At 47.0% G+C, this 27,924-nt stretch overlaps 1 protein-coding gene across 1 annotated transcript in view; it reads right to left on the reverse strand.

Moving 5' to 3' along the window:
- Window positions 1-2,932: 2,932 nt before the first annotated feature.
- Window positions 2,933-27,924, reverse strand: part of LOC132074843 (mucin-5AC-like) — a 47,653-nt gene continuing 22,661 nt past the window's right edge. The window contains exons 30-48 of the mRNA XM_059474879.1: window positions 15,419-27,298; window positions 15,033-15,256; window positions 14,020-14,194; window positions 13,585-13,835; window positions 12,115-12,298; window positions 11,557-11,755; window positions 10,504-10,682; window positions 10,202-10,271; window positions 9,820-9,917; window positions 9,434-9,465; window positions 8,529-8,706; window positions 7,755-7,859; window positions 7,492-7,526; window positions 7,003-7,125; window positions 6,793-6,891; window positions 6,010-6,138; window positions 5,312-5,369; window positions 4,602-4,707; window positions 2,933-4,087 (exon numbers count right to left, since the gene is read on the reverse strand). Of these exons, the coding sequence (XP_059330862.1) occupies window positions 3,856-4,087; window positions 4,602-4,707; window positions 5,312-5,369; window positions 6,010-6,138; window positions 6,793-6,891; window positions 7,003-7,125; window positions 7,492-7,526; window positions 7,755-7,859; window positions 8,529-8,706; window positions 9,434-9,465; window positions 9,820-9,917; window positions 10,202-10,271; window positions 10,504-10,682; window positions 11,557-11,755; window positions 12,115-12,298; window positions 13,585-13,835; window positions 14,020-14,194; window positions 15,033-15,256; window positions 15,419-27,298 (14,357 nt within the window). The 3' untranslated portion in view covers window positions 2,933-3,855. The remainder of the gene's footprint in view (window positions 4,088-4,601; window positions 4,708-5,311; window positions 5,370-6,009; window positions 6,139-6,792; window positions 6,892-7,002; window positions 7,126-7,491; window positions 7,527-7,754; window positions 7,860-8,528; window positions 8,707-9,433; window positions 9,466-9,819; window positions 9,918-10,201; window positions 10,272-10,503; window positions 10,683-11,556; window positions 11,756-12,114; window positions 12,299-13,584; window positions 13,836-14,019; window positions 14,195-15,032; window positions 15,257-15,418; window positions 27,299-27,924) is intronic.

A 27,924-nucleotide genomic window follows, 5' to 3' on the forward strand; every position in this document is an offset into this window, starting at 1 on the left:
ACAGAGTTAGGGCATGGCTAGCTCCAAAGAAAAAGCTGTAGAGGCAGCAATGTTGTGGAAGTTTTGCACTCCACTTGGGATGTCTTTCGCAGCCACAGCGTGCCTGGAACTCAGGGATTCCTGGTTTAAAAAACCCTAACCCTAGGCATAACCCTAACCCTAACCCTAGTCAGGTAAATCAGCCTAGGGTTAGGGATGGTCCCAAGGAAAAGCTGTGATTTAATATGTTGTGTGAAGAAGGAACAAAAATGAGCTGGTCATGAAAAACTTGAGACACATAACAAGAGACCTGAGTTCAGAGTGAAGGTATGAATGCCCATTAATTCAATATTGAATTTAGACACTAAAACTTTGAATACTGGTGATTTTCTCCAGCTGGAAAAACTTCTAAGTGAATGATTTCTCTGCTGCAGCTTGTGTCCCAACGATGATCAGACAAGAAAAAAAAAATAAATAAGTGAAGTATAAACAAATCTTCTTATGTTATGTTGAATGGATGCTTGTAGATTCAGGAGTAAAGCTCATCCTCAGGATCTGAAAGGAAAAGTTGTGTGGCTCACTTTGAAGTGCCTGGAAAGAAATTCTTCGGTGCCCAGAGCCCCCTGGTGTTGCCGTCGGTGTAACAAACATCAACCATCTACACGAGCACAGCTCAGGGTGACCTGCAGGTGTTCTGACCTGTCGGGAAAGACCTGCCAAGCCAATCACTTTCTCCCACCCAATCATTTATTGACTCCATTATTTATCTATGGTTAAAAGAATGGTAATTTGTTTTTGACAAAGATAAGTGGTATCATTTATCCTTGCTTATAGGAAGGTTTGCTTTGGAGCTATTACCCAATCTGTGTCAGCAACAATTCAGAGCAAAGATAGGTCCTGTGTAAAGGAAAATTTAGGAAAAATCTAAGTCTGCTCTACTACATCCATTGCAGTGCTCTGGTTTACATTTACTCCATGTCTTGTTTCAAGATCTCTCATTTTGTCTTTAATGGCCAAAGCATGTTGTTCCCTGTCCTCCTTTTGAATTTAGGGTTCCCATTTGCTCCTTCCCAGCACTGGGACTGCATCTTTGATAGAAATCCTTCCTTCTCCAAGGCAGGGGCTCCAGTACTTGCTCAGCCACAGCCTCGGTGTGCCTCCATGACTTACCTTGTCTTATGTTCCCCTTGCTTCCTGTCTCCCCATGCCAGGACTGAAGCCTGTCAGTGCCCTTGCTTCTATTTCTGTTTTTCCTTCTTATGCCACCAAACTCTGCTGTCCCTGCCATTATCACCTGTCAGTCTTTCCACATGCCACATGTCTCCCCTTCTCTTCTTCCTCATTGTATTATTTTTCCTCTTTCAGTGTATGAATGGCTGGTGGTACAGACTTATGACACACAGGGCTCTCCAGGAAACAGGATATCTTCAGGAATGCTGAAATACAGGCTTTGTACAGGAAAACAACTAATGATCTTGAAGCAACATGCAGGAAATCTGCCATTTCAGTAAGTTAATGGTGGGCAATGAGCTGTTGTGGACCAACAAAGCACATAATAATTAATTTTCTATTATAGACATTATTTCCCTTCTGCAGAACGAACAGGAGAATAATAATTTCGTAGCCTGCCTGGTAAGGCCAGAAACTCTGTTACACACCGAACTGGTCAGGAATTCAGTAGTGGTGCTGCATTGGGAAGCCTGGTGGACTGGCTGGGAAGGGAGGAACAGAGCAGCGTGCCACCTGGGGGCCTCGCTGGGCAGCAAAAGAACCTGAGGCATGGAAAAAACGAACAATGTGCATCAGGAAGCTGGGACGGAGCTCGGGATTTCTGCCAGCAGGAACTTTGGTGGTGTTCGTGTTCCCCACAGAAAACTCAGTGCTCGCTTCTGAAGGGGGAAGTATAGGGGTGGTTATTGTCCTGTAAAAGAAAAACAGGTGTGAGAGCAGCCTAAGCTGCCTCGGGGCACCCTGTTACTCTGTTGAGCCATCCAAACTGTAGGGTAGGAGAAAAGTTTATTTAAAAACTTCAGCTTTTTACTGCTTCCCTTACAAATCCTAGAGCAGTTATTCGTAGGATGTCGCTTGGCATTACACAATGTACAGTCAGAGCTGTGGTGGCCGGTTCAAAGCACCCTGTTACTAAAGCTGAGTAGTCTAAGAAAATTCCACAAATCCAAGAAGTTTCTGTCCAAAAAGGAGACTGAGGAGTCCTGCAATTTTATTTGAATAAAGAGAGAATGTCTACCAGGCCACTCCCCTGTGGCATTTTCTTTCTCAAGGTTTTGGAGGGGGCACCCTCCTTTTATCCTGAACCCCCGGCCGCCTGCTGCCCCTCCCTTTCCCCATTGGCTGAGGCACCAGGAAGGTTCCGCATTCCAGAGCAAGTCCACCTATCCCACCTTGAACCTACCATTTTACCCTAAAGTTCAGACCTTTGTCTCTTTCAGGAGTGGAACTGCCTGACCTCTGCTACAAACCCAAAGTCAGCAGAGACATTGGGACCCATTTCAATGACATTAACACCCAACCTGCACCCAGCAAATTGTCTGTAGAGACATGAGCTTTCCTCTCAGTAGCAGCCGCATAGATTTACAACAGTGCAATTTTAGAGATGAATTTATGTTGCAGTGGGCCCTAAAACATGAGACAGACTGGTTTGAAATACTTTGGCTAGCCTATGCCGGTCAGGTAAAGAACTTTCAGGGCTACAAAACATGTGCACACTCAGAGAGGTGCTTGCTTTCTGAGAGTTCATTAAGTAATAGCGGCTAAGGTGATGTGCTAGGAACACTTCCAAGTGTTTGGTTTTGAGTGTTTTTCATTTAAAGCCGTTTCAAAGCTCTATAGGGTGTTAGGACTTTTGACCTGGAACTATGTTTTATGGACCCAGCAATTCTCACACAAGGGATTCACTGAAAAGTCAAAGCAGACGTGCTGTAAAATGCTCAAAATTTATTAATCATAATTGCTTTTTAGTGTCTTAAGGAACAAAAATAAAATAATATTCAAAAACAAAAGAAAATATACCATACCCCGACAACATGACTGAGAGTAAGAAATGGGATAACATTAATTCTGAAAGAAATTACCCAAAAAATCAGTTTTCAAAAAAAAAAAGTAATAAATAGTAGTGGTCCAACTTTTTAAAGCTTCCTAGGAAACAATTTACAATTATTAATATTATTAATGTTATTAATATTATACTTTTGTTTAAAAAAATCCTTCATATGCCTCTGTTGGCAAATATATATATATATTTCTTCTGTAAACAGTTAACCACATAACAAAACAAAATAAAAAATCCATATTTTCATACAGCTACTATGCTGATGGTGTTATGTAAACAAAAAGTAGTGTGCAGCAGCTTCTCACAATAGGATTTTTCCTTTTCCTCACAAGAACATGTAGGGAAATATGTCCATTATAAATTATTCAAAATATTGAAGTTTATAGTTTTGAAAAGATATTGCTTTCTGCCCTCTAAGTTTTCCTCAACAAAAAAAAGAAACTTATAGAAGCAGAGGGGTACAGTTTTCCTTGGGTTTGGTTTGTTTCCTGGATTTGTCTTTTGATTTTTCTCGGTGAACTGGAATGAAAATGTTATTAGAAGTCCAGCACTTCTCAGAAGACAAATGAACAGAAAATGTCAAGATGAACTTACACCACTCAAGGTGTAAAAGAACAGACGTAAAAACCAATGGGAGATATATTGATAATGAAAGCTGAAATTCTGTAGACAGACAGACTGAGGGTTTATGCAGAAAATATCATCTGTTCATCCAAAATTTTAGCTGCTCTTGACACTTTTGTATTTTTTGAAGTTTCTTTATTTAGTCTTATGCTCAGCCCTTGTTTGAGGACTTCTCTCTAGTTCTAATTTTTGACATTTGCTTGCTCCTGGGAGGTCTTTATCTGCTGTGTCTCCTGTTGGGTGTTGCCTTGGGTAACGCACTCAGCATCCACACAGCTGCATTTCTCCACGTAGGTGTAGGAGTGATCAAGGGAGGTTCCATCACTGCACATCAGAGTCACCTTTCTCTTGCTGGTCTTGATTTCCTGACAACACGAGCATTTGTGCACCATGGTGTTTGTCGTTTGAGAATATCTGATAGAAAAACCAATGAGAAAGATTCAGAATTTGTGTGAGGTATAAAGCTGCCCCTCCCAAACATTACAAAACATAACCAGAAATTGTGTGCTTGCATGTGGGACTGTTGCTCAATATTAGCATTCTTACAGTATTGTGGTGAAATACAGGTAAATTGCTCCTCATTGCAAAAATTTATGACTAAGTCTTCATTATGGCACGGAAAAAGTAAAGAATTATTCCAGATCATATAGTGAGCCAGTCCAGTGAGATAACAATGAATGACAAATAACCTCAGTTTCAAATGGGCAAAATCAAAATTTCAATCTATTCACTATGATGCTGAACAGGCTGTTGAACACTGAATCTCAAGATAATCAAGCTAGCACAATATCATGTTAATTAGCACCATGGAAACAGTTGATGGCTGGGTGGATGTTGGACACATCAGAAAAACACTTGTGATTTGCTTGATGTAACTGGTGTAAAGAGTAGAAGACAAGAGGCCACCATTATCTTTTATGCCACTTACCGTGAGTAAGCATCACAGCTGCCTTCACAGTACGTTATCTCAACAGGTGCAGCAGACATACAGCCATTATAGTTGATGACAGTAGTCGTATTGTACTTCATACAAACTGAGGTCATCACAAAGCAAAGGAAAACAGGTTAAAATACATGTGCATATAAATAGATAGCTGTGTATGATATGACAGTTTGTAACTGAAAACTAAGGAGGATGGAACAGAAATAAAAAACTAAGTCACAATGCATTTTTCTTTTAATTGCTGAGGGCCAAATGAAGACTTGGTGTTTGTGTTATCAGTGGATGAAACTTTCCCTTTTTCTTAGACAACTTGATTCAGAATGGAGAAATTAAGAGCAGTACTGTGGTAACTGCTTGATGCACACCCATCTCTCAGAACTGGCTTCACTTTCCTCCTTAAAGAGAGTGTATCTATGGAAGCTGGAGAGTAGTCATTGTCCTCACCCTCCCACAAAAAAGCCAGCATTTAACAGTAGGGGATAGAAAAGTTCATTATCTGTTTCACTGGGACTTAAAATGCGTAATGGAAATGTCATGTTTCTTTTCCACCTGTTTCCTTTCTCATCCCAGTGAAGCAGTGAGCCCAAATCTGGTCAGTTCACCTCATCTGTCTATGCACCCATTGTGCAAAATGAGCTAATATAGCTAACCAGGCACATATAATCAATACTTTTAACAAAATTATTATTACTTACGTTTCGGTACTCTTCGGCACACTAAACAGCAGCCATCATCAGATAGCCTGATATCATCCTTAAGTGGGAAAACATAAAAAGATAACTCAGGTTTCATATCTGCATGCTAAAGCAGACTTTCATTGCTTCCTGATTTTCTCTGGCACCAGAGAATGTGTATATTTTTGTATTTCCATGGAATCTAATTTCAAGCAAGGCTAAATATTAAGGGCACATAATTCTTATCAATATTAAAGTAGTGATTTGAAAGTTGAAATGGAGGAAAACCCTCAGTTTAGTAGTATAATTTCAGCAAGCAATAAAGATCCTAGAACATGTAAGTCAAAATATTGTGACCAAAGTCAGTAAAGGTGAAGGATTAAAACAGACAGGGTAACACAATGAATGAAATAAGTGCCTTGCCAGAGGCTGATTTTTGCTTCTAGGTCACTTGACATTTTAGGAATCCAAAATATTATGCTGTATATTTTTCTCTCATGTCTGATCCTCAGTGAGGATTTTTGTATCACTCATTTTAGTTTTGAGTTGCTTTTCTGAGATAAAATTTGACTGGGACTAGGTTCAGAGAGGATAAAAGGAGAGCTACTTCCTGCATGATGCTTCTGCTAGTTATTTTCATTGGACACTATGATCCTTCTGTCACTGGTGTTAGGCACTGCAACCTTTCCAGAAATGAGAACTGGAAGGACAGTACTTACTGGATCACAGTCATCATGGTTAAAGGCAGGACAGCTTGCCTCCTTGATGACTTGAATGAACTGGTCAGTATGTTTTTCACATGTGTAAACAGTACAGTTATCACCAGGTGGATTCCAATGTTCTCCTTCCTGAAAGTAGTCAAAATTAAAACAAATTAGGATCATCTTATATAAAAATGAAACAAAAGCCCTCCAGTATCTTATTGTTGCTGTGTATAGTAGTTTGATTATTCCAAACAACTTCCTTGAATTTCAGCTGATAATTATTTGCCATATTATCATACTGCTATTAAGTGTTTTTCATTGACCAAGTGAAGAGGTTCTATTTTTATATGGATATAGAGGTGCTTTTTGTGTGAATAGGGTAAGTACATGGACTCGTTTGGAAAGAATGATTTGCATTTCAATGGTTTTGTCATTAGAATTTATGGATGTGTCAAAATGCCTCCACAGATAAAATTGTCCTTTGAGCAAAAGGATGCTACAGTTTCAGAACTGGAGGCAAACCATAGCCCTTGGCCTTCACCTATGTATTTTCCTATGTTGATTTCTGAAAGCCATTGTTCAGTATCATAGCACAGTTGCTTCCAGAAGTCTTAGAACTGGCATTTTGTGGTGTAAGGTATTGTTTAGGCTGTGTGGAGATTGTCCAGCCCCTGCCTGAGTAAGCATTTGTCTAATTTGAGAAAAGATGGAGGAAATAAATGTGACAACAACAAGGAGAGGAAAGAATGCAAAGACTAGCAAAGTTCCCCAAAAGTGAGGTAAACCAGAGGTAATTACATGGAGCACGTGTGTAATGTTGTCTCCCACAGTCACTACACAAGCCGCTGCCTTGCACGTGCCACAGCACTGTCCGGGTTCCACAGTGTATTTATAGCCCTGTTTCGAAAGAAATAGAGAGACAATGGCATTAAGTCAGGTCACTGACCTGAACTGGTGGTTATTAGAGCTGAGAGGGGTAGGAATTTCTGGCAGCAGACCAGCACTCACCAGTGGGCAGTACGTGTCACAGATAACAGGCTGGCATGTGACCGCGAGGTGGTGAGGCCTTGAGGGAGAGGATGCAGAGCAGGTGCATTCTTCACAGGGGCCTGATGGAACTGCAGCTCCAGGCTAGGTGAAGTTGGAAAACGCCATTATTAGTCAGTTAAAACAAATTGCTCCGTGTATACAAGTCACAGAAAATACAAAGATGAACTATGTACAGGCTAAACTATCCATAACTACAATTTTGGTTGTTTCATTTAAGCAGAGTTTCTGGTTTGGTAATATCGATTTTGGAATCAAATTCTGCTAATGTAGAAAGGAGAGCATAATAAGATTTTGCTTGTCCAGAGGGTGTTAACCTCAGCAAAATAATGAATAATGTTTCATCTCAGACCTTCCTACAAAATATAGACCATGATAGGTGTCTCAAAAACACTGCACTGTGAACTATGTGAGGCTTTATTTTTATAGTGAGTAACTCTATGTACTTACTGCATAATAGGTTTCGTTGACTACACAGCCCTGTCCTGTAAAGAAGGAAGAAAGAGGTGTAAGTTTTAGGAGACAGAAATGTATGAAAAAACTTCTGTTTCATAGCTTTGTAGACCCTTTTTGTAAGCTGTGGCAGTGGCCTTAAAACACACATTCACGACAAGGCCCAATATGATACTACAGATAACTTGCATCTCTAAGATTTTTGTAACCTAGAAAAATACAGAGGTAAATACCACATGAGGAGGGTGCACAATACTTACTGCATTCGAAGATAGGACAGCAGTTTCCAGGTGGCATTATTGTGATTATTTCCTGTCCCTCTAAGCACTGGGGTGTGATGTCAGCACAGAGGCTTGTGTTGCAGTCTGTTTCATGTAAGAGAATATGGAAAATAATAAGCTCAGAATTTTTCCATTAAAGCAATTTTGTTTTACATGAATTTCTGAAGTCTTCCTATGGGGTAGATATGGTGTTTACACAAGATAGTTTAATGACTAATTCATTCTATGTGCCAAGGTGTTTTCAATGTGATCGGGCTTTCCCATAATCTTTGTGAAACAAAACACTGAGAAAAGCAGAGTAATAATTGCTAGAAAGAGATAATTTCAAAGAGAAATTTGTACCAGTGGGGAAACCTGATGACTCTCTGCTCTGATAACTGGTTCTGGAACTTTTCTGAGCAATTTTTAAATAATCACTACTATTTTTTAAAGTTAATCTTCCTAATACTGGCCTTTGAAATGAAACCACAAATGTTTTGAATGGTTTTTGAATATTATTTCAGGTAGTGGCAGTATTAAAGGCTTTCAATGTAAAATTATAGGAGATTTTCAGTTACTTTTCTAAGTCTAACTATATAAAATCTTTTAATCTTTAAATTTGTTATCATTAGGCATTTACTGTATGCTCTGCAAGAAGGCTCTAAAAAGCATTATGACATCAATGCAAAGTATTAAAAATGCAAAATTATTGCTGTAGTTTCCTAAAATTAATATAACCTATTCCCCATGATAAAGAATTAAGACAGTACTCACAACACTCAGTCCTAGTACAGCATGGATCATCTGGTATTGGTATCTCAACAGGCATATAACCTGGTTCTTCACAAAATATTTGCTGTGTCAGAGAACATTCGTGCTTTTTACACTTCACCTTAAGAGTATTTTTGTCACAGACACATTCCTGGCAATCTTTTGTCCATTTTTCTCCTGGCTAAATAAAAAAGAAAAACACAGACAAAGGAAAGAAAAAAATTAAATACAAAATTAAACCAAAATAATTTTATTTGCTTCTAGTTAACATATTCACGCATATAGTGATAACTGATTATATCAGCTTTTTCATATTCTAGATTTCATAGGAGACCCTCAAACTGCTTATTCCAGGAAGACATTGGAGGCTGCTAAAGATTCTGAGTTCACAAAGCTATTACTTTTTATTTGTTAATAGTGTTAGTATGAGAGTTACAGGAGTTCTAAAGGAGAAGTGATTAAGGCTCACATCCATTTTTTAATAAGAGATGATCATAAGGCATACTCATTTTCACATTAGGTTGCTGATTTCTGTGCAGCTGAGGAACAAAGAATGCAAGATATGAACATGATAAGCAACAGGTAAACTTTGTTCTCCATCTCTCCCTTCATTTCTAGTAATTTTAGCAAGCCAAATTTGTGGAAATAAAATAAGCATATATGCCTAACTTCCACTACTACCATTTCTCTCTCTCTTTTATTTTTAAGGTTTTTTTCCTGTATGTGAGGTTAATGAAAGAATATTTTATCACATATTGTTAAATTTCTTAGGGGTGCTCTAGTACTCATTATTTTTAAGACTGAAACTGCACAAACATTTGTGACAAAGCTTTGGTTTAGTGGAATACTAAATATCATCTTGTTTCACTTGTTTGTGCTCATTAAGCCACACTCATTGTGATACTCACCTGTCTGGACATTCCATTTGGTTCTCTGCAGACTAGAGAGAAAAAGAAAAAAAAGAGACAAACGAATGGGTATTTACACCACTGAAAACTGACAAAGGAATACATATGTGCAGTTTCAAATAAAAAAAACTGTGAAGATAAAGCTAACAAGAAAATGAACATGCAGACTAATTTTTCTGAACTGTAGAGTTCTACCATCTCAGTGAGTCTTACGTAAGGATGGATGATGGGAACAAAGGGTAATATTGACTATTATTCAATTTGTAACTGGGGACACTTAGGGAACCTGATGTGCAATGATCTGACCATGTAGAAGATGACTATAGAGCTCAGGCCTCCTGACTAACAATCTCTGTCTCTATTTATTCCTCAAATTAGCTACTTACAGCATTCGGAGACACAGATGCTGCTCTCTGCATGCAGGAGTGTCATTCCTTCAGGACAGAAACAGCCTTCAGTTACTCCATAGCCAGGATGCTCATAGCTGGAATGGGAAGAATATATGTGCTTGAGTACAACACTTTTGTGGTGAGGCAGAGGGCAGAGCAGCGTATCATGTCAGATACAAGAGAGACAAAAAATGTACACTTTCTGAAGGGCAACAGGAAGCACCTATTCCTAGAGCTGATTGGTATTTATAAATCGTGAATAAGTTTGTGAAATTCACAACACATTTCATTGTGAAATAACTCAAATTTATGAGGAAAGTAGATAGATAAGAAAAATATAAGCAGGTGCTTCAGGGTGGGGTGTTTTGTTTTTCCCTACCTTTGGTCACAGCTAACTGGATTAATGGGCCCACACGGCTTGTATTCCATGCTTGACGGACAGCTGAATGCTGTATGGAAAAAGACAAAAAAAAAAAAAAATTAAAAATTAACAGTAGATGCATTTTTTTCAGAAAAAAAAAATTACTACAGCTTTGCCTTCTTAATCTGCAGCTTCTGTGAGAAAGGACCCCACTGGGTTTTTGTAGACAATAACCAAGTGTCAGATATAAGAGGTGTTTAGTGCATAAAGCAGTAATTTCTACCATTTATCATGCACATTTTGAATCCTGCAATACTTACAACATGTATTGTTGGTCATTCTTCTCCAGTCAATGCAGACACCTCTAGCAGCACACTCTGTAGCATATATCTCCAAACTGGAACACTGCATGGATTCATCGTCTATGCGACATCCATCAAAAACACAGCCTTTGAAAAATGGTTCTGGTGGTATCACGGTATGACATTCTGCAAAAACCCTGCAGACAGGAAAGAAAGCAACCCCCTTCTATATTAATGAGCCATTATACAAAGTCTGTTCCTGTCAGACAACACTTTCCAGTTAATACCATGTGACTCTGCTTCAGAAAGGAAAGTATTATGAGAAACAAGATCCTAGTAATGGCCAGTAAGCTGGGAGATAGATTCAGGAAGATTAAGAAATCTGTAGTGCTTTTTTTTCCTAGATGTTAATGGTCATAGTATTTCTGTATGTGTACGCAACTTTTTAGTGGTGTAGGTGTAAAAGGCAACTGCACTACATTGAGAAAAAAGGAATGAAAAAAGTAGCAATAGAAAATTCACACATAAAAGAGCTCCAAACTTACTAGATACTACAGAAAGCATGTGTAAGAGGGCTTTTATAAGTAACCTTGTCAGCCTACACAGGTATATGACATACTTCAGACAACAAGCCTTTGCACTTTTGGAACACCATATTTTAGGTAAAACGTACAAAGAAAGAAGGACATTTCTCAGCTGTTTGCATCAGCTTTCTTCACCTTTTTGGCAAGTGGCTTCTCTATGATTTGTACTGAAGACCCACTTCAAATTTAGAGTTCAGTCTTTGCTTAATACTTAATGAACAAACTCTGGAAATATTGCATCCAGGGAGAATTGATTTTAGTGCTCACTGCATCCCTGATTTTCTGACTTTACCTCTCCTTGCTCAGTTATCTTTGGCATGCAAATCATTAAGGCAGACCAGTTTCTTTTGCAAAGGCCTTTTACTATATATATTCTGTCACTGAGCTGACATTTTCAGTTATTATCACATGCTAAAGCTATAGCTGTTATTCTTCTTGTAAGATACTGAGACAGTTGTGTCTAGAAAAAATGAATTTGTTTTCTTACTCGCTTAAGATAAGTTTGCAGAGCGGAGGTGTTTGACATTGAGGCTTTGGTGGAGGTGTGGTTATAGTTGGTGGTACTGGCACTCCATGGCATGACTTGTTGTTGTCAACAATCCAGTGATGAGCCATTTGGGGACAGGAGGAAATGATCTTACCACTTGGTAAGCGGCATTCATCTTCTTTATTGTTTGTACATGTTCCTGGAACAGACAAGGTGGGTAAGTCTCCTAAGCCACATCAGAGATGACAGTACATTCCTGGGCTGATATGTTTAGGTGTGATGTGCTCATAAATGCATATTTTCCTTTGCTTCCTAGGGAACACTCTCTAGGTTGAACTTTAGGTTGTGGAAAAAACAAACAGATGTAAAACCCCAGCCCCAAAGAAATATTGAGCTTTTGACATCCTACAGAAGTTGAAGAGCAAAACTGTACTCATTTCCATTTACTGCTGTTTAAAAATCTCTGTCAATTGTAAGACTGCATAGCCAGAGTGGGTGAGCATAACCAAGGTAGGGGTGGGGAAAGAGGACTCCCTCCAATCTGTGCAGCCTTCTTACCACATTGTCCTTCGGTGTTGTTGCCAAATTTGCTGTATGGGAGCTTGACAGAGAAAATGAGACCACTAAAGGTGATGACTGCACCAATTTCTTCTATTTCAACAATCATATTGATGCCAAGAGTGGAGAAAGAAATGCCATCTTTTTTGAAGCCTGGTCCAACAATCTTTTTGTTGAAGTACATCTGTATACAGGGTTTAAAAAAACCACCAAAACACCACATCAGAATAAGCAATTCTCCTTCCTGATTGTTTTAAATAATATATTTTCTAATCTTCACAATTATGGATAAGTCCATATTGTTGTTCATCACATCCAGTGCCCATTGGCATCCTAATGACAGCATATATTTGCATTGATATCTTGGCTTGTATTGCTATATTGCTAAAATGGGATAATAATCCAAGTGGCCTCTACATACCGTGTTTGTGATAATTGTATGCTAATACACAGTATTCTATGCATATAAATCCAAGTATTTTCATTGTATCCCTCATGATTATGTGCCTTGGAAACATTTTTCATATGAAAATGTGTGGTAGTTTTGTTTAGCTACAGAAACATCCCTGTCATTATTATGCGATAACTTTGCCAGATAGTCACACCATCTCTATATTACATAGTAATTGATATAGGAAGAGCTGTCTGAATTCAAAATGAAGTCAGATGCCCTTAGTGCCAGTTTTATGTAGTGGTGATCATATTTATTTGTTAAAATTTTCAATTTGCAGCCAGTATCTTATATGAGTTAATGAAGGTAAATTATTTGCCTAATAGTTTTTCGTCAGAAGTTATTCTGCAGCTCTCTTCTCACTGAACCAGGCTAAAGCACGACTTAAAATTGTCAGTCACTGTTTTCTTTCACAGGGAACCAATGTGTGTTTCTGACTGAGAATTTGGCATGGCACTGTAAGGAGAGAATGCCTATTCAGACAAAATTTTCTCCCTTTCTATAGATTCTCTAATCAACAAATAGATTCTCCAGTGTAAGAGTGGGACTATCTTTTCATTTTCACTGGTTTGCCAACACGACTTTGGATCATGAAGGTCAGGTGACAGTCTAAGTTACCCCTTTTCTTCAGCTATACCTCTCTTCACTGTAGGAAATTGAAGGGGGAATCATGTCAGGGCTGTTTGGTGCCAAAGTTCCATATGGAGAGAAAGCAGTTATCCAGCAGATAAGGGATACATATCCATCTTCCTCTGGGAGAAGATTCCTGCTTGCAATTTGTGTTTGTGTTTCCTCAAAGTGTGCTTTTTTACATAACAGTATGGCACAATGTACCAGTTTTCATGAAATGTGAATTTTGTTCTTAGCATCCAGTGCAATCCTTTTGTTCCCCCCTAGTGATATCCTCTGCCCTGATCACCTCCATGATGTGATATTCTAACAGACTGTATCTCAAAATAGCATCAGTAAGGCTTATAGACATTAGTTCTTTTTTGCAAAAATAGAAAAAAAGTATTTACCACATTGGTCATCACACCATTCATGAGTTGACGAGTCAGCACCACTTCTGCAGATTTGTAGAAAATAATAATAGATTTAGGGCAGGAGAGTCCATCTTTTGCATCGCAGTAATAATTGTCAATGTAAACACGGAAGTTGTCATATCTAGGGACAATCTGTTTCACCAGGACATAAGTGCAGTTTTCAAGGAAGGTATAATAGATTCCATCAAAAGTAATGTAATGAGGATCACCCCATCCACTACACACACCTGTACAGAGAAAATATTTGGAAGATTAAGATGAGAATTTAGCAGAAGAAAATCTAAAACCTGAAGATGCTGCAATTTATAGCGCAGCCCTAAGAAATGAAAATGCCCATATAATCTGCGTAAAGCTCGGCTGTTTCTTCTTTATTTTTTTTTTAATGTTATTCCTGTATCTAGTGATGCTTACATTGACACTCATATCGGTAACAGCATCCATTTTCATCAGGTACCAGCGTTGGTGGATATTTGTTTGCACAGGTAATTTCCTTTACCGGTGGGCAGTATGTTGGTACTACATCTATGTTGTTGTCTCCATTACAGATGACTTCTGTACAGTTGGATAATTTGAAACTTTCTCCAGGCTGCAAAATGAAGAAAAAGCTTTTTTCAAAAAACTCTGTAAACAGGTATGACCTTCACTCCTCCTTTTAGATTTATGCTATGTTTTCAGTACTGGTAGTGTTGGAAAGGAAATCAATGTGGGTTACTTCTCTTCAATTTTGGTATTAATGACTTTTAATGGCAACTATAGGTATTCAAAATTCTGACTGTGTTATGAGGAATAAACCACACTTACATTTCTGAAACTAAAAAAAAAAGACTAAAATGAAAATTTTCACTGAGAGAAAAAGTTGTCAATATTGTACAGGATTAATTTTTTTAATGTTAAAAGGAGGTGGAAACCTTAACTACACCAGTTACTTCTGCATGAGGAACTCTACTGGAGTATTAGGTTACAGGAACTGCTCCCCTCTGTTCTGTGTATAGCGTAATTCATGGTCAACAAAGAACATAATTAAAAAGTTTAGAGGAGCATAGATAAAAAACCAGGAGAATGGAAACACATACAAGCCTTCACTGAATCTTAAATATTTCCTTTAGTGAAAAAATAAGATATATAAGAAAACTCCTTATATTATATCAGTGAGAAGATACCTTACAGATGCAATGCACCAAAGAGTTTCACTAAAAATCAAGTAACAAAAAAAGAATATTGTCACATTTTTTAGAAGTATAAAAAACTAAAAGTAAGAAAAAGGAAAAATTAAAATATTATGTCCTATATATTGCCCATCATTAGCAAAATAATTAAGACAATCACCACATGTAAGGTTTAAACACTACAAACTCTACCAATTAGACACCACCCAAAAAATGATGTTATTTCAAAAGTCGAAAACTAACACAAAAAGAACGTACTTGTAAAGGAGGGTAAATATTGGAAACACAACCATGAAAAGGAGGACGTGTAGAAGTGGGAGGCAGAGGAACTGCTGTTGTTATTGTAGACCACTCAGAGGAACTTGTGGCTGGCAAAGTAGTGACAGGACAATGTACAGCGTGTCGTTCAATATTACATGTTGGGCTACAGATGGCATAAAATCGACATCCGTCACTATCAATTCTATTGTAAATCAAGTCACCTGTAGAAAAAGAAAAAAAAATATTAGAAGCATAAAAAACAAACAAAAAAAGAAAGGCACAAAAACAAGGGATAATGAAAAAAAAAGGAACATGAGCAAAAAAAACCAAAGTGAAAACAAATGGAAAATTAATAAAAAGGTAACAAAATAATGCACACGAACCAGGTGAAAAAATAGCATCACCAATCTTGCAGAAACACGGTGTAGTTGAAATAGGAGTTGTTGTGAAGAAGGATTCACTTAGGGTAGCAATGGTGGATGTGCTGGTGGTAGGTGAGAGAGTGGAGAAAGGGCAGTTGTAGTTGGGGGTGCAGCAGAGCACACGGATCTTGTAGTTGAGGCACATCTTGAACTTGCCCGTCTGGTCCTCGTTCTTGCACACCAGTCCAAAGTGGACGTCGCACTGCACGACCTGCCCCACCTGCTGGATAGCAACGTCGGGGTAGTCCTCCGCCCGGCACTCGATCTCCTTTGGCTGCCGGCAGACCTGCTTGCCGGCGGCGCGGATGTGCTGGTAGGTTTCGAAGTCTCCCTGGCTGGGCCCCGAGGAGGGGAAGTCGACGTCGAACCATTCGCTCCAGGTGCACACTTCGGGTTCACAGGGGGTGGTGGAGGAAGTTGTCGTAGATGTCGTCGGCGTGGGGATGGTGGTGCTGGTGGAAGTGATGATTTCCGTGGAGGTGGGACTCGTGGTGGTGGAGATGTACGGCGTGGAGGTGGAGGTGGTGACTGTGGTGGTGGAGGACGGGATCGATGTGGTCGTGGTGCTGGTGGTGGGGCTGGTTGTTATCACGGGGACTGTGGGCAGTGAGCAGTTGTAGTTGGGGGTGCAGCAGAGCACACGGATCTTGTAGTTGAGGCACATCTTGAACTTGCCCGTCTGGTCCTCGTTCTTGCACACCAGTCCAAAGTGGACGTCGCACTGCACGACCTGCCCCACCTGCTGGATAGCAACGTCGGGGTAGTCCTCCGCCCGGCACTCGATCTCCTTTGGCTGCCGGCAGACCTGCTTGCCGGCGGCGCGGATGTGCTGGTAGGTTTCGAAGTCTCCCTGGCTGGGCCCCGAGGAGGGGAAGTCGACGTCGAACCATTCGCTCCAGGTGCACACTTCGGGTTCACAGGGGGTGGTGGAGGAAGTTGTCGTAGACGTCGTTGGCGTGGGGATGGTGGTGCTGGTGGAAGTGATGATTTCCGTGGAGGTGGGACTCGTGGTGGTGGAGATGTATGGCGTGGAGGTGGAGGTGGTGACTGTGGTGGTGGAGGACGGGATCGATGTGGTCGTGGTGCTGGTGGTGGGGCTGGTTGTTATCACGGGGACTGTGGGCAGTGAGCAGTTGTAGTTGGGGGTGCAGCAGAGCACACGGATCTTGTAGTTGAGGCACATCTTGAACTTGCCCGTCTGGTCCTCGTTCTTGCACACCAGTCCAAAGTGGACGTCGCACTGCACGACCTGCCCCACCTGCTGGATAGCAACGTCGGGGTAGTCCTCCGCCCGGCACTCGATCTCCTTTGGCTGCCGGCAGACCTGCTTGCCGGCGGCGCGGATGTGCTGGTAGGTTTCGAAGTCTCCCTGGCTGGGCCCCGAGGAGGGGAAGTCGACGTCGAACCATTCGCTCCAGGTGCACACTTCGGGTTCACAGGGGGTGGTGGAGGAAGTTGTCGTAGACGTCGTCGGCGTGGGGATGGTGGTGCTGGTGGAAGTGATGATTTCCGTGGAGGTGGGACTCGTGGTGGTGGAGATGTATGGCGTGGAGGTGGAGGTGGTGACTGTGGTGGTGGAGGACGGGATCGATGTGGTCGTGGTGCTGGTGGTGGGGCTGGTTGTTATCACGGGGACTGTGGGCAGTGAGCAGTTGTAGTTGGGGGTGCAGCAGAGCACACGGATCTTGTAGTTGAGGCACATCTTGAACTTGCCCGTCTGGTCCTCGTTCTTGCACACCAGTCCAAAGTGGACGTCGCACTGCACGACCTGCCCCACCTGCTGGATAGCAACGTCGGGGTAGTCCTCCGCCCGGCACTCGATCTCCTTTGGCTGCCGGCAGACCTGCTTGCCGGCGGCGCGGATGTGCTGGTAGGTTTCGAAGTCTCCCTGGCTGGGCCCCGAGGAGGGGAAGTCGACGTCGAACCATTCGCTCCAGGTGCACACTTCGGGTTCACAGGGGGTGGTGGAGGAAGTTGTCGTAGACGTCGTCGGCGTGGGGATGGTGGTGCTGGTGGAAGTGATGATTTCCGTGGAGGTGGGACTCGTGGTGGTGGAGATGTACGGCGTGGAGGTGGAGGTGGTGACTGTGGTGGTGGAGGACGGGATCGATGTGGTCGTGGTGCTGGTGGTGGGGCTGGTTGTTATCACGGGGACTGTGGGCAGTGAGCAGTTGTAGTTGGGGGTGCAGCAGAGCACACGGATCTTGTAGTTGAGGCACATCTTGAACTTGCCCGTCTGGTCCTCGTTCTTGCACACCAGTCCAAAGTGGACGTCGCACTGCACGACCTGCCCCACCTGCTGGATAGCAACGTCGGGGTAGTCCTCCGCCCGGCACTCGATCTCCTTTGGCTGCCGGCAGACCTGCTTGCCGGCGGCGCGGATGTGCTGGTAGGTTTCGAAGTCTCCCTGGCTGGGCCCCGAGGAGGGGAAGTCGACGTCGAACCATTCGCTCCAGGTGCACACTTCGGGTTCACAGGGGGTGGTGGAGGAAGTTGTCGTAGACGTCGTCGGCGTGGGGATGGTGGTGCTGGTGGAAGTGATGATTTCCGTGGAGGTGGGACTCGTGGTGGTGGAGATGTACGGCGTGGAGGTGGAGGTGGTGACTGTGGTGGTGGAGGACGGGATCGATGTGGTCGTGGTGCTGGTGGTGGGGCTGGTTGTTATCACGGGGACTGTGGGCAGTGAGCAGTTGTAGTTGGGGGTGCAGCAGAGCACACGGATCTTGTAGTTGAGGCACATCTTGAACTTGCCCGTCTGGTCCTCGTTCTTGCACACCAGTCCAAAGTGGACGTCGCACTGCACGACCTGCCCCACCTGCTGGATAGCAACGTCGGGGTAGTCCTCCGCCCGGCACTCGATCTCCTTTGGCTGCCGGCAGACCTGCTTGCCGGCGGCGCGGATGTGCTGGTAGGTTTCGAAGTCTCCCTGGCTGGGCCCCGAGGAGGGGAAGTCGACGTCGAACCATTCGCTCCAGGTGCACACTTCGGGTTCACAGGGGGTGGTGGAGGAAGTTGTCGTAGATGTCGTCGGCGTGGGGATGGTGGTGCTGGTGGAAGTGATGATTTCCGTGGAGGTGGGACTCGTGGTGGTGGAGATGTACGGCGTGGAGGTGGAGGTGGTGACTGTGGTGGTGGAGGACGGGATCGATGTGGTCGTGGTGCTGGTGGTGGGGCTGGTTGTTATCACGGGGACTGTGGGCAGTGAGCAGTTGTAGTTGGGGGTGCAGCAGAGCACACGGATCTTGTAGTTGAGGCACATCTTGAACTTGCCCGTCTGGTCCTCGTTCTTGCACACCAGTCCAAAGTGGACGTCGCACTGCACGACCTGCCCCACCTGCTGGATAGCAACGTCGGGGTAGTCCTCCGCCCGGCACTCGATCTCCTTTGGCTGCCGGCAGACCTGCTTGCCGGCGGCGCGGATGTGCTGGTAGGTTTCGAAGTCTCCCTGGCTGGGCCCCGAGGAGGGGAAGTCGACGTCGAACCATTCGCTCCAGGTGCACACTTCGGGTTCACAGGGGGTGGTGGAGGAAGTTGTCGTAGACGTCGTCGGCGTGGGGATGGTGGTGCTGGTGGAAGTGATGATTTCCGTGGAGGTGGGACTCGTGGTGGTGGAGATGTACGGCGTGGAGGTGGAGGTGGTGACTGTGGTGGTGGAGGACGGGATCGATGTGGTCGTGGTGCTGGTGGTGGGGCTGGTTGTTATCACGGGGACTGTGGGCAGTGAGCAGTTGTAGTTGGGGGTGCAGCAGAGCACACGGATCTTGTAGTTGAGGCACATCTTGAACTTGCCCGTCTGGTCCTCGTTCTTGCACACCAGTCCAAAGTGGACGTCGCACTGCACGACCTGCCCCACCTGCTGGATAGCAACGTCGGGGTAGTCCTCCGCCCGGCACTCGATCTCCTTTGGCTGCCGGCAGACCTGCTTGCCGGCGGCGCGGATGTGCTGGTAGGTTTCGAAGTCTCCCTGGCTGGGCCCCGAGGAGGGGAAGTCGACGTCGAACCATTCGCTCCAGGTGCACACTTCGGGTTCACAGGGGGTGGTGGAGGAAGTTGTCGTAGACGTCGTCGGCGTGGGGATGGTGGTGCTGGTGGAAGTGATGATTTCCGTGGAGGTGGGACTCGTGGTGGTGGAGATGTATGGCGTGGAGGTGGAGGTGGTGACTGTGGTGGTGGAGGACGGGATCGATGTGGTCGTGGTGCTGGTGGTGGGGCTGGTTGTTATCACGGGGACTGTGGGCAGTGAGCAGTTGTAGTTGGGGGTGCAGCAGAGCACACGGATCTTGTAGTTGAGGCACATCTTGAACTTGCCCGTCTGGTCCTCGTTCTTGCACACCAGTCCAAAGTGGACGTCGCACTGCACGACCTGCCCCACCTGCTGGATAGCAACGTCGGGGTAGTCCTCCGCCCGGCACTCGATCTCCTTTGGCTGCCGGCAGACCTGCTTGCCGGCGGCGCGGATGTGCTGGTAGGTTTCGAAGTCTCCCTGGCTGGGCCCCGAGGAGGGGAAGTCGACGTCGAACCATTCGCTCCAGGTGCACACTTCGGGTTCACAGGGGGTGGTGGAGGAAGTTGTCGTAGACGTCGTCGGCGTGGGGATGGTGGTGCTGGTGGAAGTGATGATTTCCGTGGAGGTGGGACTCGTGGTGGTGGAGATGTATGGCGTGGAGGTGGAGGTGGTGACTGTGGTGGTGGAGGACGGGATCGATGTGGTCGTGGTGCTGGTGGTGGGGCTGGTTGTTATCACGGGGACTGTGGGCAGTGAGCAGTTGTAGTTGGGGGTGCAGCAGAGCACACGGATCTTGTAGTTGAGGCACATCTTGAACTTGCCCGTCTGGTCCTCGTTCTTGCACACCAGTCCAAAGTGGACGTCGCACTGCACGACCTGCCCCACCTGCTGGATAGCAACGTCGGGGTAGTCCTCCGCCCGGCACTCGATCTCCTTTGGCTGCCGGCAGACCTGCTTGCCGGCGGCGCGGATGTGCTGGTAGGTTTCGAAGTCTCCCTGGCTGGGCCCCGAGGAGGGGAAGTCGACGTCGAACCATTCGCTCCAGGTGCACACTTCGGGTTCACAGGGGGTGGTGGAGGAAGTTGTCGTAGACGTCGTCGGCGTGGGGATGGTGGTGCTGGTGGAAGTGATGATTTCCGTGGAGGTGGGACTCGTGGTGGTGGAGATGTACGGCGTGGAGGTGGAGGTGGTGACTGTGGTGGTGGAGGACGGGATCGATGTGGTCGTGGTGCTGGTGGTGGGGCTGGTTGTTATCACGGGGACTGTGGGCAGTGAGCAGTTGTAGTTGGGGGTGCAGCAGAGCACACGGATCTTGTAGTTGAGGCACATCTTGAACTTGCCCGTCTGGTCCTCGTTCTTGCACACCAGTCCAAAGTGGACGTCGCACTGCACGACCTGCCCCACCTGCTGGATAGCAACGTCGGGGTAGTCCTCCGCCCGGCACTCGATCTCCTTTGGCTGCCGGCAGACCTGCTTGCCGGCGGCGCGGATGTGCTGGTAGGTTTCGAAGTCTCCCTGGCTGGGCCCCGAGGAGGGGAAGTCGACGTCGAACCATTCGCTCCAGGTGCACACTTCGGGTTCACAGGGGGTGGTGGAGGAAGTTGTCGTAGACGTCGTCGGCGTGGGGATGGTGGTGCTGGTGGAAGTGATGATTTCCGTGGAGGTGGGACTCGTGGTGGTGGAGATGTACGGCGTGGAGGTGGAGGTGGTGACTGTGGTGGTGGAGGACGGGATCGATGTGGTCGTGGTGCTGGTGGTGGGGCTGGTTGTTATCACGGGGACTGTGGGCAGTGAGCAGTTGTAGTTGGGGGTGCAGCAGAGCACACGGATCTTGTAGTTGAGGCACATCTTGAACTTGCCCGTCTGGTCCTCGTTCTTGCACACCAGTCCAAAGTGGACGTCGCACTGCACGACCTGCCCCACCTGCTGGATAGCAACGTCGGGGTAGTCCTCCGCCCGGCACTCGATCTCCTTTGGCTGCCGGCAGACCTGCTTGCCGGCGGCGCGGATGTGCTGGTAGGTTTCGAAGTCTCCCTGGCTGGGCCCCGAGGAGGGGAAGTCGACGTCGAACCATTCGCTCCAGGTGCACACTTCGGGTTCACAGGGGGTGGTGGAGGAAGTTGTCGTAGACGTCGTCGGCGTGGGGATGGTGGTGCTGGTGGAAGTGATGATTTCCGTGGAGGTGGGACTCGTGGTGGTGGAGATGTACGGCGTGGAGGTGGAGGTGGTGACTGTGGTGGTGGAGGACGGGATCGATGTGGTCGTGGTGCTGGTGGTGGGGCTGGTTGTTATCACGGGGACTGTGGGCAGTGAGCAGTTGTAGTTGGGGGTGCAGCAGAGCACACGGATCTTGTAGTTGAGGCACATCTTGAACTTGCCCGTCTGGTCCTCGTTCTTGCACACCAGTCCAAAGTGGACGTCGCACTGCACGACCTGCCCCACCTGCTGGATAGCAACGTCGGGGTAGTCCTCCGCCCGGCACTCGATCTCCTTTGGCTGCCGGCAGACCTGCTTGCCGGCGGCGCGGATGTGCTGGTAGGTTTCGAAGTCTCCCTGGCTGGGCCCCGAGGAGGGGAAGTCGACGTCGAACCATTCGCTCCAGGTGCACACTTCGGGTTCACAGGGGGTGGTGGAGGAAGTTGTCGTAGACGTCGTCGGCGTGGGGATGGTGGTGCTGGTGGAAGTGATGATTTCCGTGGAGGTGGGACTCGTGGTGGTGGAGATGTACGGCGTGGAGGTGGAGGTGGTGACTGTGGTGGTGGAGGACGGGATCGATGTGGTCGTGGTGCTGGTGGTGGGGCTGGTTGTTATCACGGGGACTGTGGGCAGTGAGCAGTTGTAGTTGGGGGTGCAGCAGAGCACACGGATCTTGTAGTTGAGGCACATCTTGAACTTGCCCGTCTGGTCCTCGTTCTTGCACACCAGTCCAAAGTGGACGTCGCACTGCACGACCTGCCCCACCTGCTGGATAGCAACGTCGGGGTAGTCCTCCGCCCGGCACTCGATCTCCTTTGGCTGCCGGCAGACCTGCTTGCCGGCGGCGCGGATGTGCTGGTAGGTTTCGAAGTCTCCCTGGCTGGGCCCCGAGGAGGGGAAGTCGACGTCGAACCATTCGCTCCAGGTGCACACTTCGGGTTCACAGGGGGTGGTGGAGGAAGTTGTCGTAGACGTCGTCGGCGTGGGGATGGTGGTGCTGGTGGAAGTGATGATTTCCGTGGAGGTGGGACTCGTGGTGGTGGAGATGTACGGCGTGGAGGTGGAGGTGGTGACTGTGGTGGTGGAGGACGGGATCGATGTGGTCGTGGTGCTGGTGGTGGGGCTGGTTGTTATCACGGGGACTGTGGGCAGTGAGCAGTTGTAGTTGGGGGTGCAGCAGAGCACACGGATCTTGTAGTTGAGGCACATCTTGAACTTGCCCGTCTGGTCCTCGTTCTTGCACACCAGTCCAAAGTGGACGTCGCACTGCACGACCTGCCCCACCTGCTGGATAGCAACGTCGGGGTAGTCCTCCGCCCGGCACTCGATCTCCTTTGGCTGCCGGCAGACCTGCTTGCCGGCGGCGCGGATGTGCTGGTAGGTTTCGAAGTCTCCCTGGCTGGGCCCCGAGGAGGGGAAGTCGACGTCGAACCATTCGCTCCAGGTGCACACTTCGGGTTCACAGGGGGTGGTGGAGGAAGTTGTCGTAGACGTCGTCGGCGTGGGGATGGTGGTGCTGGTGGAAGTGATGATTTCCGTGGAGGTGGGACTCGTGGTGGTGGAGATGTACGGCGTGGAGGTGGAGGTGGTGACTGTGGTGGTGGAGGACGGGATCGATGTGGTCGTGGTGCTGGTGGTGGGGCTGGTTGTTATCACGGGGACTGTGGGCAGTGAGCAGTTGTAGTTGGGGGTGCAGCAGAGCACACGGATCTTGTAGTTGAGGCACATCTTGAACTTGCCCGTCTGGTCCTCGTTCTTGCACACCAGTCCAAAGTGGACGTCGCACTGCACGACCTGCCCCACCTGCTGGATAGCAACGTCGGGGTAGTCCTCCGCCCGGCACTCGATCTCCTTTGGCTGCCGGCAGACCTGCTTGCCGGCGGCGCGGATGTGCTGGTAGGTTTCGAAGTCTCCCTGGCTGGGCCCCGAGGAGGGGAAGTCGACGTCGAACCATTCGCTCCAGGTGCACACTTCGGGTTCACAGGGGGTGGTGGAGGAAGTTGTCGTAGACGTCGTCGGCGTGGGGATGGTGGTGCTGGTGGAAGTGATGATTTCCGTGGAGGTGGGACTCGTGGTGGTGGAGATGTACGGCGTGGAGGTGGAGGTGGTGACTGTGGTGGTGGAGGACGGGATCGATGTGGTCGTGGTGCTGGTGGTGGGGCTGGTTGTTATCACGGGGACTGTGGGCAGTGAGCAGTTGTAGTTGGGGGTGCAGCAGAGCACACGGATCTTGTAGTTGAGGCACATCTTGAACTTGCCCGTCTGGTCCTCGTTCTTGCACACCAGTCCAAAGTGGACGTCGCACTGCACGACCTGCCCCACCTGCTGGATAGCAACGTCGGGGTAGTCCTCCGCCCGGCACTCGATCTCCTTTGGCTGCCGGCAGACCTGCTTGCCGGCGGCGCGGATGTGCTGGTAGGTTTCGAAGTCTCCCTGGCTGGGCCCCGAGGAGGGGAAGTCGACGTCGAACCATTCGCTCCAGGTGCACACTTCGGGTTCACAGGGGGTGGTGGAGGAAGTTGTCGTAGACGTCGTCGGCGTGGGGATGGTGGTGCTGGTGGAAGTGATGATTTCCGTGGAGGTGGGACTCGTGGTGGTGGAGATGTACGGCGTGGAGGTGGAGGTGGTGACTGTGGTGGTGGAGGACGGGATCGATGTGGTCGTGGTGCTGGTGGTGGGGCTGGTTGTTATCACGGGGACTGTGGGCAGTGAGCAGTTGTAGTTGGGGGTGCAGCAGAGCACACGGATCTTGTAGTTGAGGCACATCTTGAACTTGCCCGTCTGGTCCTCGTTCTTGCACACCAGTCCAAAGTGGACGTCGCACTGCACGACCTGCCCCACCTGCTGGATAGCAACGTCGGGGTAGTCCTCCGCCCGGCACTCGATCTCCTTTGGCTGCCGGCAGACCTGCTTGCCGGCGGCGCGGATGTGCTGGTAGGTTTCGAAGTCTCCCTGGCTGGGCCCCGAGGAGGGGAAGTCGACGTCGAACCATTCGCTCCAGGTGCACACTTCGGGTTCACAGGGGGTGGTGGAGGAAGTTGTCGTAGACGTCGTCGGCGTGGGGATGGTGGTGCTGGTGGAAGTGATGATTTCCGTGGAGGTGGGACTCGTGGTGGTGGAGATGTACGGCGTGGAGGTGGAGGTGGTGACTGTGGTGGTGGAGGACGGGATCGATGTGGTCGTGGTGCTGGTGGTGGGGCTGGTTGTTATCACGGGGACTGTGGGCAGTGAGCAGTTGTAGTTGGGGGTGCAGCAGAGCACACGGATCTTGTAGTTGAGGCACATCTTGAACTTGCCCGTCTGGTCCTCGTTCTTGCACACCAGTCCAAAGTGGACGTCGCACTGCACGACCTGCCCCACCTGCTGGATAGCAACGTCGGGGTAGTCCTCCGCCCGGCACTCGATCTCCTTTGGCTGCCGGCAGACCTGCTTGCCGGCGGCGCGGATGTGCTGGTAGGTTTCGAAGTCTCCCTGGCTGGGCCCCGAGGAGGGGAAGTCGACGTCGAACCATTCGCTCCAGGTGCACACTTCGGGTTCACAGGGGGTGGTGGAGGAAGTTGTCGTAGATGTCGTCGGCGTGGGGATGGTGGTGCTGGTGGAAGTGATGATTTCCGTGGAGGTGGGACTCGTGGTGGTGGAGATGTACGGCGTGGAGGTGGAGGTGGTGACTGTGGTGGTGGAGGACGGGATCGATGTGGTCGTGGTGCTGGTGGTGGGGCTGGTTGTTATCACGGGGACTGTGGGCAGTGAGCAGTTGTAGTTGGGGGTGCAGCAGAGCACACGGATCTTGTAGTTGAGGCACATCTTGAACTTGCCCGTCTGGTCCTCGTTCTTGCACACCAGTCCAAAGTGGACGTCGCACTGCACGACCTGCCCCACCTGCTGGATAGCAACGTCGGGGTAGTCCTCCGCCCGGCACTCGATCTCCTTTGGCTGCCGGCAGACCTGCTTGCCGGCGGCGCGGATGTGCTGGTAGGTTTCGAAGTCTCCCTGGCTGGGCCCCGAGGAGGGGAAGTCGACGTCGAACCATTCGCTCCAGGTGCACACTTCGGGTTCACAGGGGGTGATGGAGGAAGTTGTCGTAGACGTCGTCGGCGTGGGGATGGTGGTGCTGGTGGAAGTGATGATTTCCGTGGAGGTGGGACTCGTGGTGGTGGAGATGTATGGCGTGGAGGTGGAGGTGGTGACTGTGGTGGTGGAGGACGGGATCGATGTGGTCGTGGTGCTGGTGGTGGGGCTGGTTGTTATCACGGGGACTGTGGGCAGTGAGCAGTTGTAGTTGGGGGTGCAGCAGAGCACACGGATCTTGTAGTTGAGGCACATCTTGAACTTGCCCGTCTGGTCCTCGTTCTTGCACACCAGTCCAAAGTGGACGTCGCACTGCACGACCTGCCCCACCTGCTGGATAGCAACGTCGGGGTAGTCCTCCGCCCGGCACTCGATCTCCTTTGGCTGCCGGCAGACCTGCTTGCCGGCGGCGCGGATGTGCTGGTAGGTTTCGAAGTCTCCCTGGCTGGGCCCCGAGGAGGGGAAGTCGACGTCGAACCATTCGCTCCAGGTGCACACTTCGGGTTCACAGGGGGTGGTCGGTGAATATGGTTTAGTTTTTGTGGTTGTGCTGCTTAGCACTGGTGTTGTAGTTGTTGGTTTTTGAGTTTGCCTTGTAGGTTTTGATGTTATTCTGGTGTGTATGTAATCTGTTTTGGGTTCAACTGGGTATTCCGTTGTTGTCTTATGTTTTGTTTGCAAACTTAGAGTCGTTGATTCTGGTGTGGAGATTGTACTTGATGGAATAGTAGTTGGTTGTGTTGTTTTTCTTATAATTTCTGGGGTTGTTTCACATGGCACTGGTATATTCACGCAGCATTTAAATCTTAATTCATAATTATAGCAGATTGGTGGAAGTTGATCTTTATTGTAACATTTCAACCCTTCTTCTGTGTTACATGTTATCTTTTGCTCTAGTAGAGGATATGGTGTATTCGGGAACCGTACTGCTCTACATTCCACATCCTTTCTATTGTTGCAGACTTTGTATCCATTATTTTCAATGTTCTCAATTGTGTCAAAATCTCCATCTTCGTAACCTGACCCTGGATAGCTTACATCATACCATCTTGACCAGTAACACTTTTCTTTGAAACAAAGAGGAGTTGTTGGAGGAGATGTGGTGACAGGTGTTGTGGTTCTAGTTGTTTCTTCAGTAGGTGAAGGTATCAATATACTTTCAGTAGTAACTGAATACGTTGCTTCAGTAGATGTTTCTGTCAGAATTGGAGTTGTGACTGGGGTTGATGCGCTGGAAGGCGTTGTGGAAGAGCATGGTACAAAAACACAGCAGAGGATTCTGATTTGGTAGTTGTTGCACATTGTTGAAATTTGATCCTTGTTGTAACATATAAGCCCTCGTGTTGTACTGCATTCCACTTTTTGGCCAAGGTCTTTCAGTGGTATATCAGGGAACTTTTCTGCTCTGCATTCAATAGCCTTTGGGGCTTCACAAACTTCATAACCTTTTGCTCGTAAATCATTGAAAGTTTCAAAATCTCCTCCATCATAGCCAGGGGTTTGTAGACTCCCATCGTACCATTCGGACCACTTACAGACTTCATGAACACATACTGATGTAGTTGGTGACACTGTGAAGGAGAAAAGGCAAAGGAAGACACCATGAAATTAAGAGTTACTTCCTGTAGATGCTATTTTTTTTGTTGTTAAATGTAAAATTTTGTAAATTTTTGTTTTGTTTTAAATGGGCTGACAGTTTTCCTAATGTCATTTGTCTTACATTATGCTCCTGTTGTGCATCAGTTTAGTTTAGTAAATTGTATAACAGAAAATCCATCACCCAGCAATTTAATGTACTGACATGCTTGGAACTGTCACTTCCCAAGAGAATACTAATTATGTTTTACAAGGCGCTAAAATAAGGCTCAGGTAGAATTTATATGCTCTGGAAAAAACCCAAGTCTCAATTGCTTTGCATTTGGTTCAGTGTATTTGCTTTCGTTCTATCTTGTTTCAGTATATACTAGTCTCTCTGGAATGTATTAAAATCCATGGAAAGAGTAACTTTTATAGTATGCATCAAAATTCATTGCTACTTTTTTCTTCCAAATCTTGGCTCCTCACTCAGGGCAGAGCAGTCTTTGTTCCTGTATTTCAAACCTTCCTACACTTTGTATTTTAGCTCTGATCTGAAGAAACCATTTATTGGTTGGAGAGGTTTTGCGAGTCAACTCTCATTATGAAACAGATGGAAAAT

Source organism: Ammospiza nelsoni, chromosome 6 (genome assembly GCF_027579445.1).
Source record: "Ammospiza nelsoni isolate bAmmNel1 chromosome 6, bAmmNel1.pri, whole genome shotgun sequence".
NCBI lineage: Eukaryota > Metazoa > Chordata > Aves > Passeriformes > Passerellidae > Ammospiza > Ammospiza nelsoni.